At 40.1% G+C, this 18692-nt stretch overlaps 1 protein-coding gene across 3 annotated transcripts in view; it reads left to right on the top strand.

The window, feature by feature from the left end:
- The window catches only part of STAC (SH3 and cysteine rich domain), a 72948-nt gene extending 55055 nt beyond the window's left edge, over positions 1-17893 (top strand). For all 3 annotated transcript variants that reach the window (XM_064704921.1, XM_064704920.1, XM_064704922.1), the window contains 5 exons: positions 1793-1857; positions 2772-2860; positions 6444-6495; positions 6621-6758; positions 14833-17893. In XM_064704921.1, the coding sequence (XP_064560991.1) occupies positions 1793-1857; positions 2772-2860; positions 6444-6495; positions 6621-6758; positions 14833-14931 (443 nt within the window). In that variant the 3' untranslated portion in view covers positions 14932-17893. The remainder of the gene's footprint in view (positions 1-1792; positions 1858-2771; positions 2861-6443; positions 6496-6620; positions 6759-14832) is intronic.
- The last annotated feature ends 799 nt before the right edge of the window (positions 17894-18692 follow it).

Genomic DNA, 18692 nt, shown 5'->3' with positions numbered 1-18692 from the left:
ATGACTTTTTGCAAGTCCAAAAGGCTCCTGGTTAACCAACTCAGTTCTCACCAGAACATCTTCAATTTGCCTCCTAACCCCTGTTCCTCTGAACATAAAACATAAAGCATGATGATTTGAGTAGGACTTAAACCCTGGCAATCTGTAATAGCAGCACTTTCAACCCCTTCATACAGATGCCAGATATGTATGTATCCCTATATTAATGATGCAGTAAATTAGGTTTATTTCAAGCTTTTCATTCTCATATCTATGATAGTCTGCAGGGTCAGAGTCCCTTTGCAACAGGACTTGGTGAGGAGCATATTGAGGCCTCAGGTTCACTGCGGTCAGGACAGCCAGACACAACTTGTGTTGACATTTTCACCCTAAGCGTGGCAGGTATCTGCTCACATGCTCCCTTCACGTTCACAGATTGAACTTTATGACAACAACATTGTCTTACATTTTGTCAGAGAAGATGTGTGTGCTCATGAATGCCTGTCACTTTGTACCAAATCCTTCCTGTGCATGTTGTGGCTGCTGTTTTGCTTGTCTTTTATCTGTTACAAGAACACTGCCATGTTTTTCAATATCCGAGTACAACTCTCTGCTATCAAAGAACGTTACTATTTCCTTCATAAAGATTCTCCACAGACTCTGTTAGGTTGTCAACTACCATGTAGACTAGTCCAAGAAATATGTGTAAATGAAGTAAAGGACAAGCAAGTGAAAAAACAGGAGAAAAATTCAGAGGATTGGTGTTCTCTGGTCCTTTTTTCCCCTAAATGCATGTAACTGTATGCCAGAGAAACAAAAAGAAAATGCCTGCAAGTCACCTGATACTTCAACTTTGGAGATTGCCAAATTGTTAGAGGCTATAAGTCCAGCTTCTCCTCAAAACACTTACAGAAGTAAATGGTAGCAGAAGACATTGATGGTTCTAACTGCTCAAAGATTCCAGCTATTAAAAAAATCATATTCAGAACTTTATCGATAAGCAAGAAACACTGGGTAATTCTTAAAATGTGAAGGGGAAATTCAGTCAAAAGGATAAAGCCACTGTATTTTTTCTAGGGAGATAACTGAGAACGAGTATCAGTCAGCTCATGAATTAATTGCAATAGAGGGTAACTGATTACTTAGCAAGTATGTTAGGTGCTGTTGTCTTATTCTAAATGTTTCTGCTTTAGTAACTTAGAAGCAAATTTTTACATCTACAGGCCTGTGTCTGAGTTTACCTACCCTGATTTGAAAACAATTCAGTTACCTCCTGTAAATTCAGAGAGAGAAGTAGTGTATCCAGTGTACTCCATGGACCAGTGGAGAGAGGGGCCAAAGACGGCTATCAAACGCTTGGAGTTAGAGGTCAAAGAGGGGAAGGAAGAGGTTTTGCATACAAACTTTCCCAATATTTCTCATATATGATCATCAGCTTTTGCAGGTGCTTTAAAAAGGAAATACTGCTTATCCTAGACATGACAATCCAGTACTGAACGTGAGAAAAAGCCTGCTGGGCTTTAAATAGTAATGCATTTACAGTACCTGGGTTCTCTTCATAGTGCTGTACTTGTGTGTATTCATCTGATCAAAATGATTCATTTGTTACACTTGTAAATTCTGGAGGACAGAGATTGTGTCATGTGCCAATGGCATCTGAGGTTTTGTTGGGAGTGTAGAAGGGCTCAGAGGAGACCACAAGGACTCAAAGAAAATAAGGGAGAAAGGGAAGAGATTAACAAATCCAGGTGATCCTGTTTAGGTGAAGAGTCTTAAACTACTCCTAAAATGTCATGTGTTTTCTTTATTTCAGTGTTTACATACGCTGAAAACGGCACAGAACACTTTGGAGAAGAACCAAAAAGTATACATTCCCCGGTATGTGCATAAATTTTGTGATGATGCAATGGTAATGGGAAGTCGTGTAAAACTCTTGCTTTTATGGCTGTCTGAGGACCTTGACTAGGTCTGATAGGTCACTGATATCTGACAGTCATGTACTTACACCATTTCTGGGCCACTGGCCACAGCTGGAAGCAATACATGTTACTGGATGGCTGTTTGGTTTATCCTTTGTAATCACCTTATGTTTTTCTGCTTACTGCAAATTGATTTGGGAATGCAAAAGATCCAGTTTGCAGGCCATGTAATTACAATAGAACTCCCATCATGTAAAAATCCCAGATTTGATTTTGAAAATTATTTAGTGTTTGCTTTAGCTGCCTTTTTTTCTTTCTTTTCCCCCAGATTAACAGTGGAAAAAGTGAGAAGAGAGAGTAGCCAGTCTTCTCTGTTGAAAACCAAAACCAAAAATATTTCAGATAATTAAATCACTTTTAAAAAGTGATTTTCCTGCTCTAAATTTGGGTCTGTGCACTGTACAATTCTAGCCCCATCCATAATGAGAACTGTAGACTAGACACCTTATATAATGCCAATAGTACACTACTGGGCTCCTAAGAGCTACCATATGTACTACTGAGAGAAAAAATACACACTCATTTTTGAGATCTTGTCCCAAAGAGCAGCCAGTGCAAATTTCTGCTTGTGTTCTTTGGAAGCCTGGAATTTGGTCTTCGAGTTCAAATAATCTTCTTTCTAAATTAAGGTAGTTACTGCCTTAATGGCTTGCAATGTACCTGGGCCATAGACCTCCAAGCTGTGAGAGCAGAGAGATGACTCTGGATAATTCATTGTAAGATCAGGTTCTGGTTCCTCTGTCTGTAACAAAGTGAACCAAATTCCTTTACAGAGCAGATATTTAAATGTTCTCTTTCTCTTTTTTTTTAAAGGGACCATTTTATAAAAGCACGTTACAAATGAACACCTATGTTGCCTTGTACAAATTTGTACCACAAGAAAATGAAGACTTGGAGATGAGGTAAACTCCAAAATATTAGTTGATTTTACACATTTGCACTAATGGTCATATATGACTTTAGGGAAGGGAGGGTTTCTTCTGACATTTTTAATATACACTTTTATAGATGAAGCCATCAAGATACAAAGATGTTCTTACAGTTAAAAAGAGCAGATGACCAATTCCTTTGGCAAGGATACAATAGATTAAAAGTTTCAAAAACACTTATATCACTTCAGGAGCAAGATGGCTTTCAGCTATAAAATGTTCTCAGCTGCTTTGTTTTTCAATCAGAAGTTTTCAGCTAGGAATTCTCCACCACTTCTCATGTTAATGCTAAAAACTTTACCACTCCTCTTTGATCCTCCCTCTTATTCAGTTGTGTCTGAAAAAAGTGAATGGTGTCCAGCTGCTGGATGGCAGAGTTTTCAGTGAGAATTTTGCAAAATAACCTTGTTAATTGCTATTTTCAGCACTTACTTCCTCAGTTCTGCATCAGTTGCTTGCATTAAAAGGTCTAATCCAAGCCCAGTGAAGGAAAAGGACAGCTTTTCTTTACTGAAATTATTTTGTTCATGCTGCTCACATGTTGCATGGTCTTGCTGGAGTTCTTTCTTTGAAACATGTCACCTGTCTTCAAGGCATCCCTACATCAAAATAATCGTGCATGTGCCACAGCATTTAGGGAATTGATAGAGAAATGTCCCTCTCCCCAGCATCTCCAACACTGAAAGCCTTTTTCCTGTTCCCAGCTGTGCCTTCTCACTGCTCTGGAACTAAAGGTGGGGGGGGGAATGTAATGCAGAAATTACAGTTTTTCCTATCATTCTGCTTTAATGGCATTTCCTGATCATTATTTTAGGAATGTCTCTTCAGGAAATAACCACATGGCAACCTTTAGTGCAACTTGCCAGCTATTCTGCTTGAAAGATTCCACTTTGCATCTTGCTCTTTAGGAGTGTATTCCATCTTGTGCATTTCTTCCATGACACAGAAAATCTCTCAGACAAGCCTGCACTGGACTACCATCCTGATCCAGACACAGAAATCCAGAAAACACATCAACCTTCAAAATCCTGCTCTTCCACATTTTAGGAGAAAAAGCAGCCTGTGGTCTGAAGCGTTCTCTTTCAGGGAACACCAGGTTCTTTCCAGGGATACCAGCTAGGATTTAGACTAGTGGTACTCGACCATAGCAGTGCTGTTTGTCCCTTGGTCAGAAATTCAGTAATATATGTGTTAACATTGTTCCATAAGGGATGCCCAATAGCTGGTAATGTTGTTTTGTTACTGCAGAGCCAGGCAGGATCCAACTCTGTTGCAGGAATTCCCATTTAGCTGGAGGTGGGTTCAGTAGAGCAATGTTGTCAAGCAGTGTCCTGGGAACCCAAGCTGGGAACCAGCCAGGCACTGATCAGCTCCATCATACCAAAGGCAAGTAGCTGGGGAAGGACCTGAGCTGAAAGGAAGAGTTAGGGCAGATTTCTGGAGTTCTCATCTCATCTCTGAGAGGATACAGTGAGTGGCAGATTACTGCAGTGAAAATGTGTAGCCCTGATTTCTGCTGAAATTGGAATTTACCACAGCCTGGATTTCTTCCCTAACAGCAGGAGCAGTCAGTTGGATTTTCCAGTGCTCTGGCATAATTAAAGTAGGACATTGGAGTACTACACTTGTTCTAAGAGATGGCCTTACATTACCAGAGAGAATCCTGAAGACAAGCAACACCATGTTTCAGACACTGCAGAGAATAGAATAGAATAGAATAGAATAGAATAGAATAGAATAGAATAGAATAGAATAGAATAGAATAGAATAGAATAGTTGGAAGGGACCTACAGGAGTCCCTGCAGGGACTTGCCACCTTGCCACCTCCTGAAACCTGTATCACTGAGGTAGAGCAGACAACTTATCCAAAGCTGTGATTTACGGAAGAAAAAATTAGACCTGATTGATTTCAACTAGTAGTAAGAACCAAGTGAGTTACCCCCTATCAGAGATTAGCAGCCTAAATCTAGGGTGCAAGAATAACAGGTCCAGATGGGATTTCTATTTTGAGTCCTTTTTGGAGATTAAAGACATTTATATTAGCTCTCTTCTAGGAAAAAGAAAATCAACAAAATCAACAGGCTTTCAACGTAAAATCCTCTGTGCTCAGGCAAGTGACAGGGCGAGACTTTAGGTTCAGTTGCCATCTTTCTCTGACAGCCAAATAAATTTATATTTTCTGGGTTATTTTGTAACAACCAGGCTGAAGAGTATGGGTTGGACAAGGCTCTCTAAATCCTTCTTGTTGAAAGTGTTTTTCCTTTAAGTGTAACAGCTCCAATGGCTGTTACCTATTTGAGTGTTTATACTAAATATTAACTGTAGTAAAGGATTCATATATTCTTTCCCATTGAAAAAAAAATCTTTTTCCGCTGGGTTACCAAATTGTCCATTTTCTCTAGCTTCCTTCCTCACCTCAGTAACATTTAGTTATTCCAAACACATTGAAGCAGGTTCTTGAGGAGGGCTTGAAAAAAATCCTGTTTCAGATTGCACAGTTAGAAGACTAAATGCCTGTTTCTCCATTTGTCAGCAGCAATGATAACCACTTGGAAAGTGGACCAAGGATGCCCACCACTGACCACAGCTCCAGCTGCATGCTGGACAGATACACATTTTCTAAGCATGCTCTGAAAAAGCCTGTTAAATTGGACCTGATATCCACCATAACAGATCCTCCAGATGTGTTTGCAGGCTCTTGTGCTGATATCTCAACAATACAGTGAGCCTGACAGGGAAAGCTGAATAATTAGGGGTCAATAATTAATTTTAGTAAGATCAAGAAATGTCTCTTATCCAGCAAACAGAGCTTGCTGGAGTTAATCCCTTTGGAAATGGTCTCCCACTTAATTTCTACAACATACCACTATTATAAGTACGTAGGAATGTTGATGAAGTGCCACCAGTGGGGCAGAAAAGGTCAAATAACTGTTCAACTACCTGCACAAAATCAGCTTAGCAAATTTTGCTATTAGTGTTTCCAGCCAAATTATTCTCCTAGCTCTGCTTTGGAACTAGTCAGCTGGATGCTGATACTTAGCAATTACAACTCAGCACCACACATTAGAAAAGTAAATATGTCCCATTCAAATCAAAAAGATATTCTTGGGCAGAATTATATCCCTGCTGACTAATTGCCTTTGTCAGTAAAATAGAACTATTTTCCTGTCGCCTTCCTTCTGCAATCACAGCTTGAAAACACAGATGATGAAGTAGTGTGTCCCAACAGTGTGAAATGTCTTAAAATAAAGAAATAATGTGTTTAATAAAGAGGGAATGTATTTTAAACAGTTCCTTAAAAAACAGGAAGCAAAACTTCCAGTTCATAGATGTTGTCTCAAAATAAAGATCTAGCCCCAAGGTACAGAGACTGCCTTTCTACATTAACATGTGTGACTGAAGAAAACCTGGCCACCTTATTGGGTCTACCTTCAGTGAACACTCAAACAAAATAACCATGAGAGGACCACCTTCCTATTAGAAGGGAATTGTGAAAGCTGATTCAACATGACAATTATGTAAGTCATCTCATATCCTATTCCTCTTCTAATCATAGGCCAGGAGATATGATCACACTTCTGGAAGACTCTAATGAAGACTGGTGGAAGGTATGTGATAATCACTTTATATCTGTTTTCTTTCCAAAAGGAAAAATATATTGTTTTCAATACTGAAATTGTATTAAAGATTCTACTGTTAACAATCTTCTTCTATCAATATGTTTCCTTCATAGGGGAGAATTGATGAGAGAACTGGATATTTTCCTGCTAACTTTGTTCAGAGAGTGCAACAAAATGAGAAGATTTACAGGTGTATCAGGACATTCATTGGCTGCAAGGAACAGGGACAGATAACTCTGAAAGAGAACCAGGTAAGAACCTCTGTGCTGGACGCTCACTGGGCTCACTGGAGCATCCAGCAGTCTTACCAAGGACTGAAGGGAAAATTATGCAACATGAGGACAGGCAGATATTACTGCAATTTTAGGAGGTTTATTATTTGAATGGTAACAGTGTCTAGTAGCCAGTTAAGTGCAGTGTTTGCCTTGTGCAAACACATACTTGATGCCCAACATAGCCTGAATTTTCAGTTTCACAGACATTCATAGTGTTACTTTATATATTTCTCATTCTCTTACTGACTTCAGAGAGATGAACACAGAGTCTTAGCAGTAGACCTCGTGTGCCAGAAAAATGAACTGGTTTTCTCCCCACTATTAGAGCTAATCTAATAAAAGATAGTGCCTCCCTCTCCAGATCCTAACTTACCTAAAGATCTAAACACAGCCAATTGTCTTTTCTTCAACAGGAAGAGAGTTAAGACAGCATGACACAAAGCTGTAAATCCTAAATGTGACACTTGTTCTCTAGTTGCAAGGTATATTTAATCCTTTTTTTCTGTGTGTCACCACTTAAATACCCTCTCTACAGGCTGTAATTTATTTTAAGCTTTAAGTGCTCCTGTGAGCTTAGGTACTACATACAGTGAGGACTTGCAGGGTCCATTCACCCAGGTGTATTTTCAGCAGCTCCTTCTACTTTGTGTCCTTCAGATAGGTTCACTAGGCACAAGCCATGACCCAAAACCTGCATTAAGGGACAGGTTTGTGGCATATGCTCATCTAATTAGGATGATGACATACTAAGGGTACACACAGCTTGTGTTCTCTGAAATCTGGATGCAATAGAAAGGTAGATTTTTCTCACTGCACCTTGCAAAGCCCTTTCCTGTGGCAACTGTGTCACATCACCAGAAATGGTTTGCCTTATAACCTGAACAGCCACTGATTTTAATAAAGTGGAGGAGAAGTCAGAACCAGTGTGGACTTGAGGACTGTAGATTTTTCCATACAGAACTTCTTTAATGCTTCACTGCACTGGTGGATAAGATTAACTTACAGCTTGGCTGCTGCTGATTTGTGGGCATAGCAAAACATAAAAGTGCAAACAATCCTTGGGTGCATACAGCTTTTAAAGGAAGGCACAGAAATACAGTGCCCAGAATATATTTTAGCTGCCCCTGTACACATAGTACATTGGGCAGCTCTGCAGTTTCTAGAAAGGAAGTTCTTACATTCTTTTTACCCAACATCTCTTTTAATTTTTTTCTCTCTGTACACACAGAAAAAAGGAAACATTACCAGAGCAGAACAAGAGCTTTTGGAGGCTTTATGTTCTAAAATAAGCAATACACAAGGGCAAAGGTAGGAAATGGTAGTGTTGGAACATGGCATGCCAGCATGAGGGAATGGTCAAGATCTGTGTCACTTCTCATTAGTGGGTGTACCAGATCATCTCTGTCAGCATGGCTGCTGCTGCAAGCAGTGACAGCCCAGTTGCTTCCCTCAGTTCTCACAAAACCTCACTTTCCAGGTGGGCACCTCTGGCAGCTTCATCTAAACACAAGGACCATCCTATTGTCCCTATTTCATAATAGCATCACAAAGGGAGCTCGTAGTCAGGGTGCCTCATCATCTCTGGCAAGGCAGGAGATAAAGAAAGGGATTAATAGATCCTGTACCCCTACCACCTCCTTTCCTTAAAAAACTTGTTCAGCTCTATCTCAAGCCCACACAAATACTGAGGCTGAATATGAATGCTGTCTGCTGCTTGCTCCATGTGGGAGAGGCTTCAGAGGAAGAAATAAATAAATATTTGTTGTGAAACAGGGGGCAGAGACCAGACTGCAGAAACACACAAATGCAGAGACATGAGAGGAAAGGAGCATAGCAAACAGATCCTGCTCCTCTCTCACATAAATTATGCAAAAGGGGGACATTTAAGTAGCTTGAAGGTCATTTTGAGTAATTTCCAAGTGGGACAGCTCCAGTGAGGCCATGAACACTTATCTGCTTCCTGCTTCCCTCCACACTGGGCACAATTTTTTATATTTTTTTATAAAAAACAACTCTGCCTTCACTGTGGAAAAACTCTTATTGTAAAAAAATTAACTGTTATTGAGAATTTTTTACTTTAAAAATGTATTTTATATTTCCAAAGTCAAATTTCCTTTCTTCTTTCTTCAGCCATTTCTCTTATTTTCTGGCCTTTATTTCTCTACTGCTTTACACATGAAGCAGAGAGAGAGGTGCAATGGGGGAAGGTATGGCAAAAACAAAGTTATCTGAATGGGACTTCTGGGAATACTTAGGCACAATTTTTTTTTTGTTTGCCTTTTGGTCTGTTGGGAATTTCTGTGGAATGTCATCAGCCATGTTACCTGTCTCCAGGCACAGTGTTCAGACTGCTGTGAATGCAATACATGTACTATGTGCAAAGCACTGACTTCTTCCAGATTAGCAAGCAGGGGAGATTATTCATCACTACTTATTCCTGTCAAGTCTCACTTTAGCTAGAAAAACTCATTAACTGGTCTAATAAATCCCTGTGACTATAGGATGGCAAAGTAACTTCACTGAGTCACTTTCCATGTGGTCTAAAAAGAGCACACAAACATTTTGACAATGAAAGCAAGGATGACACTAACAGAAAAACTGATCCTGTGAGAATAATATGAATTTTCTTTATATTGCTTGATACCTCCCATGGTTTATTCTTCAGGTCTCTGTCCTCTCATGCCCTATATGAATTTTTCTGGGTAAAGAGTCTACTCTTGTAAGGCAAAAGGCAATAAATTCATATCAACAAACCTACATGGCTATCCTAGGAAAACCCTTTTTAAGATACAAGCAGAGATACTTTCAAAGCTTGAGGCACAGTGAGTGATACTTTTTCTACAATCATTTGATTTCATGCCATGGAAAAAACATTTGAAGTTTCAGCTTCATGCACCCTTTCTGGCAAAACCAATATTCAGGGAGAGGGCTGAAGAATAACCACAGTTTGTTCACCCACCTTGAGCAGTATGCACAAGCCAATCTTCACAAAGGATCCCTTGAAAATTTCACTACGCAATACGACACGCAGGCTGGAGGATAAAAAGTGTACTGCTTCAGAGATGGCAGCATCTTGGAATTTAAGGTCACTGGCTGATTTTTTGAGTTTAAAACCAGTTCAGAAAATGACTGGGCACCACCAGGCTCGATCAGGGATCTGTAGGAGGTAGGCAGGCATAGCTCCTGACATCAGTAAATCAAGATTATCAATAAGGAAACCAAATCTGACCAATTTTGGTGGATTTCCACACTTTCAAGCTGTTCTCACAAACAATATGAACTGCATAATTTCCAACTCTGATTGTATCATCACTTGTATATATATATAATATTTTTTCCAGCCTGTACCTTCTGCCCTAGACTACCCAAATTCATTACCAAACATTAAACAAATACTTCTTTGCATGACCACAGGCTCTGATTTGTCCTGTGTTCACAAAAGAAAAAAAAAAATCACAATATCTAATATATCATCAATATTTGGAAAAACATCTCTTAAAATGCCTTTAAGGTGTTTGATCAACCTTATTTTTTAAAGAAGTCAAAATAATCTACTGTTTGAATGTCTGTTTTTACATTGAAAAAGATCCTATTCACACCTTTTCCTGGCTGCCTCTGACACCTACAGTCACACTAACACAAATTAGTTTAGAGCTGGGCTTTTTGTATTTAAATAACAACAATTGATTTTAAATTGTGCAAGTGATCTTGGGCAAGGCAACAGAAATTACCCCAAATCATGACATTTGTAACAAACTGGGAATCAGAAGCTCTTTACCTCATCCAGAGTGCATTGTGTGTTTACACAGAAGTCAGTGCAACATTTTGTGATGGGTGTTTTACAAATGTCTCGTATCCACAAGGCTGGGCTTAAGAAGGCAGGATTGCAGGACAGATCTACAAAGCCAGGAAATCCACCTCTCTCAGGTCTTCTGATTAGCCTGGATGCTTTGTTGCTACCTGGCTTTTCACTTCATTTTCTAGGAGTTACTTTAGCTCCCCATATTTTTGTGATGCTGTAAAAGAAGCTGAGCTTCTAAGAGCATGACTCAGCTGCCTTTGAAAACCAGTTTCATCACAGTGACTTATGCATTCAAATTAAATCACTTAAAAGGCAAACTCATCACTGAAAACAGTGTTGCAGATCTTCATGTGCTCCCCAGCTCTAAGTGCTGCACCTCACAGCTAGGCTGGAAGGGAACAGGGTCATTTTCCAGCTCTCTCTGATTTTCATGGACATCAGTCAGTGAGAAGGGATGGGTGTCCCCATTCATTCAGGGATGCTGAGTGGCACAGAAGGTTTGCAAGGGTCCAAAACAAAGGCACAGATCATCCAGTCTAGTCCAGGTCTTTTTTAAAACCTCCAGTGATATAGGTAAAACAAGACAGTATTCTTGGTCCAAAAAATTAGTGAAACAACTGATAAAAAAACCCTTCATCATCATTTGCACTATGACTCTATGGGTATGGAAAGTGAACTGCTCAGCATTTCCATCCCAAGGCTCACACAGGCAGGGACCTTGGTGCCCTGGCAGCAGCAGATACAGAAGCTCACAGTGTCCCTATGCTGTCACTCTTGCAAACAGAAGACTTGAACTTGCAGACCTCTTGACCTGGCACTCTCTATGGGCTCCAAGATAGCTTTTGAAACTGTACTGCCCTCACAACCAAAGTCCTACTTCATCAGAACCGGTCTGTGGCTGTCACACGGGTTAATTATGTGGAAGAAAGAAGAGCTGCAAAAAGCTACAGCAATTTCAAAATTACTCCCAAAGAGAACTGGCCATTTAAGCCCAAATTCAAAGCACAGGATTTAGAAGAACAGGAATGACCATGCAGGTCAAAGGACAGTTTCCTAATTGCTCATCTCCCCCACCTGCTCAGGGCTGACTGACAGATAAAAAATTCTCAGGGCAGCTGTTGACAAGTTCAGACAACAGTCATAATCTGAATGTTTGGGGTTTTTTTACTAACTTTTTAAAGCTAATGAGATGAAAGAATTGGGGAAGTAACTTTATAATAATAGATCCCACTCTCAGATAATTCTGAAGATAACTTTTTGAGTGAGAAACAGCCTGAGATGTGGTTCCTTGCCCTGTGGCTTACTCCACTACTAATCTCTTGAGCCAGAGTGCAGGGGGAATATCCCAACCATCCCCCTTTGTGTTCTAACCAAATTCACTGGAGAGTTGTTTCTCTGGCTCACTTTTATAGTCAGGCCAGCAGCTTGCCACCCAAAACATGCCAGCCTGAGCAGCTGCCGTTTGAAGCAGTTTCCAATTTAATTCAGAAAACCATGACCACCTGTCGGTACCTGTGGCACCTTGTTCCTTCACAACCATCATCTTTGCCATCTCTCATCAAGGCTAATCCTCAACAACAGCTGATCCATCAGCTGAAATCCAGGACTCTGGATGCTACCACGTCCTCATCGGGATTACTCTGAATTTACACCTATGTAAGAAAATCAAGAGCCAAATCTCTAGGGTACAACTTGTGAGTGAAATCCATGACAGAATACATAAAAGGGGATGAGAGCAAAAGTGGCCATAGATGGTATTTTATTCAGTCTTCTCTGAAAAGTGCAGAATTTGGAGCAGCTCCAGGGCTTTGAAAAGTTCCAGCAGCTGTCACAGACCCAGGAGACCTCCTGAGTGGCACAGGATTATGAAAGTGTGACATTTTGTGGCCGAGCTTATTCTGCCCCTGAACTCAACCTTCCTTGGAAAGTAGTGAGAAAGAACTCTGCCATCTGGGGTCTGGCACATGCAAGGCTTAGTGTCTTAGCATGAGAGAATTTCAGCTGGAATTTGGGAGAATTCAGATCAGTGTATTGGTATGTAGAGTGAGAGTTCTCACATAAAGGCATCGTACACCTCATGCTCAGTGAAGATCTGAAGTTACCACTGTAGCAGAGGACACATTGATATCGAGGAGCACTCAAATGAACAACAACAAAAAAAAATAATACTGCACTCCACTGAAAACAGAAGAAATCTGCCGTATTTTTCACTCCAAAAACAAAGAAAAACAGTGTTCAGAAAACTCAGTATTTTTCTTTTGTTCACAAATCATTCTGCTGACAATACAAGACAACAGGGGAAACCACTCTGTTCTTGCAATATGTTCTGCACAGTACCAGAGAGGTTAAGCAAAAAAATGCACCAGGTTTAGTGAGCAATGTAGACCTGCTGGAAATGTGATAATTTTGGGGATTCTATCAAAAAGCTAGAAGTCTTGCAGATCTCTTCAGTTAGGAGAAAATTGCAATGATGTGGTGAATCACTCCTTTTAACCACCCAGCTTTAGTTATGGAGAAGGTGCAAAGACTCATGGCAGTAGGGATCAACTGAAAAGGGGAACTTTGCAACTAATGCTCCTTCCCACACTTGGATAGTCTTCCATACTTAGCCACCCTTGGTCTTGTGCTTCTTTGCAGGCTTTTTCTCTCATAATTTCTTTCTTAGAGACAGAGACCAACAGAAAGCAGTAGTTAGAAACACCTTTCACTGTCCATGTGCTTTGCACTCTCTGTTTTGAATGGTGATGGGACTGCAGAGGAAGCAGATGCGGTGCTGGGAATTCATGACATAAATGAGCTTGGCTGTTTTGCAACAGAACCTAAACTAGACAACATCAATTCTAGACCTCTCCCACGCTTTCCATATGATTTAGCCCAAACAACAGTACATTATTCTTTCTAATTGCATGTCAGCCCCGTTGGTGTGCTCAGTCATTCTGCCCCAGGGATCCAATTGCATTAGTGTTGAGTAGGCAGGATAAGTAAGAAAATTAATGAGTCCATTTTCTTTCCAATACTTTGTCTGCAGGTACAGAGATCCACCTACCTATTTCCAAATACTAGAAGTGGTAAATGTGAAGCAGCTTCACCACCTTCTTATAACTTTTCATTTCCTTCTGGCAGCATCAGTGCTGCTAGTAAATTTTATGCAGCAACAGGACAAGCTGGCCTAGAATTCAGACATGGTATTTAGGTGTCACCCATAATAGTCATGCTGAAATGGATTTATCCAGGAATACATTAGAGCTATTTTTGTTCGTTTCATATCCTGTGAATTATTGTAAATAAACATTGTAAATACTTATCAGACAGAGATGAGTGTTAGTCCAGATAGAGGGCTGGCGCTGACATCATGAGAAATCAGTGTGTGGAGTGGTCTCAATAGGACTGTCAGTTTTCCAGCTATATTTTAACCTTGTTTGACTAGTAGGAAATATATAGTTCTTTGGCACAGACATTTGAAAACAAGTCTTTATTTGGTGTGGTGCTGTGCCCAGTCTAATGTGCCTGTGCCACTAGGCTTTCAAATGGCTCAGCCATTACCAGATGTTTCAAGAAGGGCCTTAAAGTGGAAATGCCTGAGATGAGAAAGGTCAGGAGGAAATGAAAGTCTTTACCGCAGTGTAATATTTGTGCTGTTATAAAGACCACATGGTTTCATGACTACTTCTCTGTGAAGCGGGTGTTATGGAAACATTCTCAAAGAACTGGATTTGGGTCACACATTTTGGTATCCAAAACAGGCAGGTGCGAGGGCTAAATAAATATCATAATCTACTGCTTGTCTCAGAAGTACTGAGGCTCCTTTAACATGCAAAAAAGAATATGCATGCATTCAGGTCAGCTGCTACCAGGACCCCTGATTACTTTTCACCATTAGGTGCTGAGGGAGTCAGATAGCTCACGATCTGAAATACCCATTTTTCTCATACACAGACAACTTCAGCTTGATTATTGCAGTAGGCTGAAGTCAACATTCAAGTTTCATAATCTTTTATCCACCACAGAGTCCTTAACAATTTTGATATCTCTCATGCTTATGAGGCACTTCAGGGAGATAGGGGAAAGGTAAGTCTCTAAATATGTGAGTCTGAAATTCTTATCAAAGCAGAGAGAGTCCAACAGGGATTGTTCTACTTATAGACATAACTAGCAGGATATCCAGCCTGCCTGATATATACCCTGGAATAATTTGTCTCTTTGATCATGGCAAAGAGTTTAACATTTTGATACCTTTTTTGTATTCAGATTTGTGTGACTTCTGAAAAGGAACACGATGGCTTTATCAAGGTATACAGCGGGAAGAAGAAAGGCTTTGTCCCCATAGACGTCTTGGAAAACATCTGATTCCAACAGCCCACTCCCTGCAGTGGGGGCCCTTTGTTGGCAATGCCTGTCTGCCTCATCTCACACTGTGTCAACCCAGATGGGCTGTCTTGCAGATGTTCAGGGAAATTGTGAGAAAACTGCAACAACATGAAGAAAAAGACATTTAGACTGCCAGAGCAACACAAAAATATGAAAAGTTGAATGTTTGAAAGAAAATGTAGTCAGAAACCACCAGGGAAATGAGAGGCCCTTGGATTGTAACAGGAATAAGGTAAGGGAGACAGAGGAACAAAGCCTGGGCTGATTTCTGGTGCAAGATGGCTGCTACAACCCTGACGGAGACAGACAGCTTGTTCTGAAGGACTAAACTAGCGTCCTGTTCTTGTGTCTTAGAAAACTGTTGGACTGCTTTCTTGTTTGAAGTGTGTATTTTGGGGGATGGGGGGAAAATACCGTTCAAACTGTCCTCGTACTACAGTCCAATGCTTGTAGTAGAGTGTGGCTGTGGTTCTACAGATTTGTCCCCAACACCACCCAAGTTTCAGCGTTTAGTTCTGGTGTTTACACAACAAATGAGTTTGGAGACACCGTGTGAATGTCAGTTCGAGAAATGCACTGTGCCCTGGAAGCTGGCAACTTTCTCTTTCTGTGCAATCTTCCCATAGGAAAGAGTAGCGAATTTGTGTGTCCTTTGTTTTCTCTGTATATGAACAAAAGCTCTCAGCGTATGTTGGGTGTGTGTTGGCTGCTCTCATAGGTCACAAAAACAGCTGATCCTTGGATTCACAAGCCTGCTTGGAAGCATCGCTCTGTGTTTCCTTCACCCTGATCTGGTGATACAGAAAATGGGTAAAACGCTGGGAGACAGCCACAGGCTTGAAACATTTTATATTTTTCTGTGTTTATTGCACTTAAAACATTTTATATATTAATCCTATTTATAAAAAAATAAAACAGTTATATAACCCACTGGAAGGCTGAAAATGTTAGGAAAGGACAGGCTGCACACAGGACTGAAGTCTGTAATTATCAAAATGCAGAACTTGTGACAGAAAAGCACTGAGTGTCTTGGTGGTGTGCTCGCACACCAAAGCTCTCTTCTCCATTTGCTAAATAGAAGTTTTGCAGATTCAGCAGTAAATACACCAACATAAATTTTTCCTTGGTGTAAACCACCGTGATCATCCCTTGAGTCTTTTCCATGCTGGTGAGACTGTGCAGACATCCCTGTTTTGTCCATATAAGCCTCCATCTTCAAATGTGTTCTGGGCACAGGAACCTTCCAGGGCGCAGTCTGTGGGACCTGGGAGTCTTGACTAAATTACACAAGTCAGTCGGTGCCAATTCTGTTGTAAAGCAGGGGCCTATGATATTTGCAGACAGGGAACCTAATTTCCAAGTATTTAATTGGATGTAATTGCACCAAATACACTTAAACAGCTTAGCATGTATTATGACGTAGAGATTAAGCCCTATCCTAAAGCTCCCTGCTGAATTCATGCCTTCTTTGACTAGCTTGAAACTAAATGCCTGTCTTTTCTGTGATTAACCACAAATTGGTGTCCTAAATCCTGCTGCTGCATGCCAGGCTAGTATAGGCCTTTGCAAAGTTGATGCTCTTTCTAAAAACAGCAGCTGCTGATCCTGTTCCCATGTGTTGAGTCAGGTTGAAGCTGTGTTGCCTAGCCCAGGTCTCAGTAGCTGAGTTGTCCTATTTGAATTGCTGAATTTGCTCAAAGCCTTAGACAATCCAGGTGAACTCTACACTTGACCAGAAGTTCTCAGTGCAGATTAGTCTTCAGTCTCTTAGAGACATATTTTGCTGCTGTTATGCACCCTTTATTGCAGAGGAAATTAGAGGGCTTTCAGCTGCTGAAACATGGCCCTTTATAATGCAGCCAGTCCATACTGATTATCAACAAACTCCTGGCTGATCAAAGGTATCTGATTTCATACCTTCTGTGGGAATATCAGCAGGGGTTTCTTTTCCACTTCAAACAACATTTGCCCAGCTCATTTTCTTAAACAACTAATAAACTCAGTGGGAGAGGATTCTGATAATCCTTAAGGATCAAGAGGAAAAGCAGTAGAGACGTATTAATCCAATCTGCTTTATAAGATTATTTTTTATATATATATTCACCCATTCAAAGGAAAAACTCAAATGTTTGTTACAACTGAAGTATTTGCTACTTTTGATCAGGCCTGTCAAGTGGAGAAAAGGAAATCTGTATTAATCTATACATACGTGCTATTGTTTACATGATTGCGTCATACTGTGATTCCCCCTTTTTCAGTCTTCTATGACTCTGATTTATCCCTACAATGTGCATCATACTATTCAAAGAATTATATGAATATTACCTACAATTCACAATGGCCTTTAATCAATGTCAGTTTTATTCCTTTTGATACTGAGCAATAAATAATAAAGTGACTGAGTAAAAACAAAACAGGCCTTATGTGGACTGCATTACATCTGAGAAACTATTGCTTCTGAACCAAAGCTTTCATGTTTATGTTTTCTTTGTGATTTTGGTTGCTTGCTTGCTTGCTTTTGTCTTTTTACTGGGCTTTTGCTGCCATTCAATATGTAGATGTAATTTATGCCTAATTTAGCAAGAAGCACATATCATACATGAGTCTTACTTTAAGCATGCGATTCATTGGCTATTTCCATGCTTAAAGCTGAAGTACTTTGCTAAATTAAGGTCATTTTACTCAAATTTATTTTGGATGCCTTACTCTTAATCCAGACAAGTATGTTACTCTTAATCCAGACAAGTATCTCATCACTTTTTTTACTACCACATGCAGTTTGCAATAGGTACTGTGTTAGCAAGCAGTTAAAAATCAGACAGAAGATGGAATGGATTTTATCCAACATATGTTAAGAAAAACTGAATTTTAGGAGATAAATGCTGCTCAGATTTAATTTAATATTCTGCTTAATAAAGACTATGTGATGGTTGGAAGGAGAGTAGAAGCGTGTGTGTCTTGGCTTTTTTGCATCAGACCATGGAATTTTCATTACCCAACTTGAAGCACAGTCACTAAACCCATCAGCAACAGATGTTACTGAGCATTTCCATTTAAAATTTACAACACTTGCACTTGCCACATTTAGCAAACCATTTCTAATGTATTTCTGCAATGTATGTAACGTGTGGATTCAGAAGGAAGTTTTGTGGTGGGGCCACCCTGAACACTTGTTTCTGGCATATCAGAAAGTAGTTTTAGCCATTCAACATCTCATCACAGCATAAAACTGCCTATAGAATATTTTCCTATGTGCTGGGAACAGCTGAACAACATGAATTGAGTTTGAGCCGCCCAAATCGTGAGCTTCTCCCTTCAGCAAATAACACATTATCACAGTTTACTATGACCTCCTCCTGCACTTGGACTCAGTGACTCCATCTGGAGATGAGTGCTGCAGCACAACACCATTCAGCTGTGGGTTCATTGCCCCAGTGGAACTACCACATTATGCCGACAAACTTTGGATACCTTAGAAATGTTTACAGCCCTTTTTTCTAGTTATTTGTTGAGATTCGATTGACTAAATATAGCACTCAATGCCATCAGAGGGGCACGCACAGGGTTGGCAGAAAGTGTCATGGGAGACTTGGAAGAGCCGCAACCTTCTAAAGAAGCCACTGGAGACCATGTAGGTTTTTCTAAAATGGAACTAGACAGATGTCTTTGTAAAATTAACCCGACTCATTTATTTTAAATATGTGCAGACAAGTCTGATTTATTGAGCATTTAAAAGACAT

The sequence above is a fragment of the Zonotrichia leucophrys genome, chromosome 2, assembly GCF_028769735.1.
Source record: "Zonotrichia leucophrys gambelii isolate GWCS_2022_RI chromosome 2, RI_Zleu_2.0, whole genome shotgun sequence".
In the NCBI taxonomy this organism is placed as follows: domain Eukaryota; kingdom Metazoa; phylum Chordata; class Aves; order Passeriformes; family Passerellidae; genus Zonotrichia; species Zonotrichia leucophrys.
This window is presented reverse-complemented; position numbering and strand designations above follow the sequence as displayed.